The 4,125-nt window shown below is 42.9% G+C and overlaps 1 protein-coding gene across 1 annotated transcript in view; it reads right to left on the minus strand.

The window, feature by feature from the left end:
* The window catches only part of DHX15 (DEAH-box helicase 15), a 95,975-nt gene that overhangs the window by 68,928 nt on the left and 22,922 nt on the right, over positions 1-4,125 (minus strand). Inside the window, exons 4-5 of the mRNA XM_019552719.1 lie at positions 2,421-2,580; positions 1,800-2,018 (exon numbers count right to left, since the gene is read on the minus strand). Coding sequence (XP_019408264.1) covers positions 1,800-2,018; positions 2,421-2,580 — 379 coding nt within the window. The remainder of the gene's footprint in view (positions 1-1,799; positions 2,019-2,420; positions 2,581-4,125) is intronic.

Genomic DNA, 4,125 nt, shown 5'->3' on the forward strand with positions numbered 1-4,125 from the left:
TAATTTTTTCAAAGACTTTGCCAAGGATGGAGGTGAGACTAACTGGCCTATAGTCAATGGACAACTAGCAAGGCTGAAGAAAGTCTAGGTTAACAGCAAGATCACAATGAAAATGAAACTCCATAATCTACTATATGCTGCTATCATTTCAACAACTCTTTGGCTGCGAGTCCTGCGCATTCACTATGGCACTAGGAAAAGCTAATCGAGACGCATACCCAACACTGTACATAGAACAATGAATCTGTAAAAGATCAAAATCAGACACGTAACCAAATCTGAACCCTTGCTAAAAAATCATAAGAAAGATGCAGTGGTTTGAACAAGCAAGATGGCCCAGGCACCCTTACCAATACCATCCTGAAGGGTACTGTGGATGGAGGAAGAAAAGGAAGACCTAGGACAAGATGGACCACCAACATCAAAGACTGGATGAGAATAAAAATGACTGACTATACAAGGATTGCAAAAAAAACAGGAAGAACGGAGGAAGGTTATTGCTACATCACAAGATGCCCCAATGGTCAGCATGGCCTTGGGACTGACTTGACTTGAGGCCACATCTGGAATACTGTGTTCAGTTTTGTGGGCCCCCACTACAGAAAGGATGTAGATAACTGGACAGAGTCCAGTGGGAGGCAATGATAATTAGGGGATTAGGGAACATGACTTCTGAGGAAAGGTTAAGAGAACTGGGCTTGCTTAACCTAGAGGAGAGAAAACTGAATGAGGATTTACTAACAGCCTTCAAATACTTGAAGGGTGGTTACTAAGAGGATGGAGGTAGACTGTTCTCAATAGCAGGAAATGACAAAACAAGGAGCAATGGTCTCACATTGCAGCAAGGGAAGCTCAGGTTAGATAGTAGGAAAAACTCTCTCATGAGGAGAAAAGTAAAGCTCTGGAACAGGCTACCCAGAGAGGTTGTAAAATCTCCATCTTCAGAGGTTTTTATGACCCAGATAGACAAAGCCTTGGCTAGGATGATATAACTGGGGACACAGTGTAGCTCTGAGTAGGAGGCTGGACTAGATGACCTCCTGAGGTCCCTTCCAACCCTAATTTTCTATGATTCTACCAACAAAACTCTATGATTAGAAAAAGCTATCCAAGCAGAGCCTGCTCCAAAAGAGGCGAGGAGAGGAAAAAGAAAAATCAAACTGCTATGTGGCACTTGAAAGTCTATCCTTCAAAAGGCAACCATGCAGCAAGAGCAAGACAAATAAGCAGCTGGGCTTGAGGATCAGAGTAGAGCCACCAACCAGCATGTAGGTAAGAAGAGCCAAGCAAGCTACAAGCCATGCCACAGCCAGGCCTGACCCTTCCTTAGTACCCAATATAAACTTAAACTCACCAGACAAGCAAGTACAACACACATATGGAACACACTTCCTGGTTAAATCATGTCCCCTCTACTGAACACCAGAATTCTGAATATATCCATCCTTATTTAAAAACAGCTTTGCTTCACTCCGTTCTTTCAATTCCATAAAAGAGCACTTATACCCATTTTCTTGACTGGCATAAAAAAGGTGTTGGAAAATCATTTTGGTTTAACTCCAAGGGGGGGGGACACCAGTAAATTCCTCATATATGGCAAATTATTATGCATCTTCTGTCCTAATTCACTGCCTAAAGATCTAGACAGAAAGCACTCTCATAACAGCTACAAATTACCATGCATGACTTTAAGACTAACTGCAAGGGAACAGGGACAAGAAACTGAAGCATAAATAAACCCCTTCTTAATGTATACAAGCCTTTGAATATAAGCACATAACAAAGAATACAAAATATACCTCTTGTCCAGTAAGAAATAATAGAAGGTCTCCTTCCTCCTCTTCACACATATGAATTTGGATCACTGTTCGAATTGCAGCCTCCAGGTAATCCCTCTCTGGCTCTGGAGTATAAAAGATCTCCACAGGATGTGTACGACCAGGGATAGTTAGGAGAGGACAATTATCAAAATAAATTTGAAACTTGCCAGCATCTAGAGTAGCACTCATAACAATGACCTGCAAGTTAGGGACAAAATAGCATTACTTCACGGCTGACATCAAGAATTACATACAAAGTTAGAGAGATAATAGCTAATAAACTCAGAACTTGCAATTGTGTGATTTAATGATGAACTTAAAAACTTTACTCCAAGTTTTCTTGACTTACTGATTCTATGAATCCTTTAGCATTTGTAGAAAATGTTCATTTGCCCTGATGCACTGCATATAAACAAACTTTTTACATTTACACAGGTTTATTTTCTACTAAAGATAAGCCATCTACACATCAGAAAGCAAATCTAATCCTTACCAACATAGATTTTGCTAACAATAAGCCTGGTGAAGTCCTTAGGCTGGAAAGAAATATAGAGAAACTAGAATATGCTGTGGAGAGGCCAATTTATAACTGTAACTGACCTTCAAGTCGGATCTTTGCCTTACAACCTCTTTCAGAACTCCCATCAAAATATCAGTAGCCAGCGTTCTTTCATGAGCCTCATCAAGTATTATAACACCATAGCGCTCCAGCAAAGGGTCATTCATAGCTTCACGAAGTAACATACCATCAGTCATATACCTGAACATCAAAAGAAGAAAACCACCAAAGTGAATTCCAAGATGGTACTTGAGTATTTTTGTATACTTCCATACCAAAAGAGTTACCTTCTATAGAGTCATTATAATCTTTCTTTTATCGCTCCTTCTGGGCATTTGACTTGAATGGTGCTGAACAAAGGGATGGATGACCAAAAAGTAAGAGATGCATAGAGGCTTGCAGGTGAGCAAGTTTTGCTCAAGCAAAGTAGGTACAAAGCCAATACTAAGAAAGTTTAGGCAACTATTCTGATGAGAATTTTTTTTTTTTAAATGAGAATAATTTTTTAACAAACTAAGTCAGGTTGTCAAACTCACCATGCACCCTGGATTGGATCCAAATCAAAACACTCCTTTCAGGCCAGATTTAGCCTGGGGCACTGGGCGGTTCCAGCCCCTGAACACACCACCACCACCAAAGCAGCAGTAGCTCTGGTTCCAATGCAGGCCACGCAGTGAAAGCAGCTCCAGCTCCCATGCCAGAGCTGTCACAAGCCCCATGCTGCAGTGGCAGCTTTAGCGCCAAGATGGGGCACGTGGCGACAGTGGTGATCTCATCATGTGGTGGCTACTTTTGTTTCCAACACTGCCAGCCTGCATCCTCAACTACACACTATGGGGATGCAGGCTGGCAGTGTTGGAAACAAAAGTAGCCACACCCTTAGTGTGTCAGGGTGCACAATGAAAACAAGAGGGGCATAGAAAAGGTAGGCTATGTACAGTGCCAGCTAGAAGTATCCTAAAACTGCACAGGTCTAGCTGAATGAACAGTGATTTTTGAGATACTGAGATGCAGCGCTATCGAAGTGTCAGTGCACTAAAAAGTACACAGAAATAAGGGCTGCATACATGCATTCAATTCATTAAGGATAACTCCCCCAAGTTTGTTTTCCTGAGAGAAAAAAAATGACCTGTTCAGAAGTTCAGACAGAAACAAAGAGCCTGCAGTGTGGATGCTGGAAAGCCAGGGGCCCTAGAGGACACAGACCAGCAGAGAACTGCAGGGGTTTGGGGTTTGTTTTTTTTCCCCCCAAGTGAATGTAGGCAAGGAGAGGCTGAGGCTGGGCAAGGGAGTATGCCTGTGTGTTACTGAACACCCAAGCACTGCAGTGTGATTCAGGCAGGGAACAAGCAAAGGGTAAAACACGCTCCCTAACTGCTTCCACACCCGTCTTTCCTAGCCTGAAGCCCTCAGGGGGCATGTTCTGCTCCCAGGCTGGCTGACAGCATCCAGGAATGTCTCCAAGCTAAAAGGGAGGTGTACACCCAGTGGAAAAGAGAGAACATCACCAGGGATGACTATACTGCAGTTGCTCGGGGAAGTAGGGGGGCAGTCAGGAAGGCCAAGGCAGAGATGGAACTGGGACTAGCTTCCCGGATTAAGGACAATAAGTAGTCCTTCTTTAAATACATAGGGGGTAAAAAGAAGGTTCCGGGTAATGTGGGGCCCCTGCAGGACATGTTAGGAAATTTGGTCGTCACACCAGACGATAAAGCCAACATATTTAACAATTTCTTTGCCTCCATC

The sequence above is a fragment of the Crocodylus porosus genome, unplaced genomic scaffold, assembly GCF_001723895.1.
Source record: "Crocodylus porosus isolate Cpor-Errol unplaced genomic scaffold, CroPor_comp1, whole genome shotgun sequence".
NCBI lineage: Eukaryota > Metazoa > Chordata > Crocodylia > Crocodylidae > Crocodylus > Crocodylus porosus.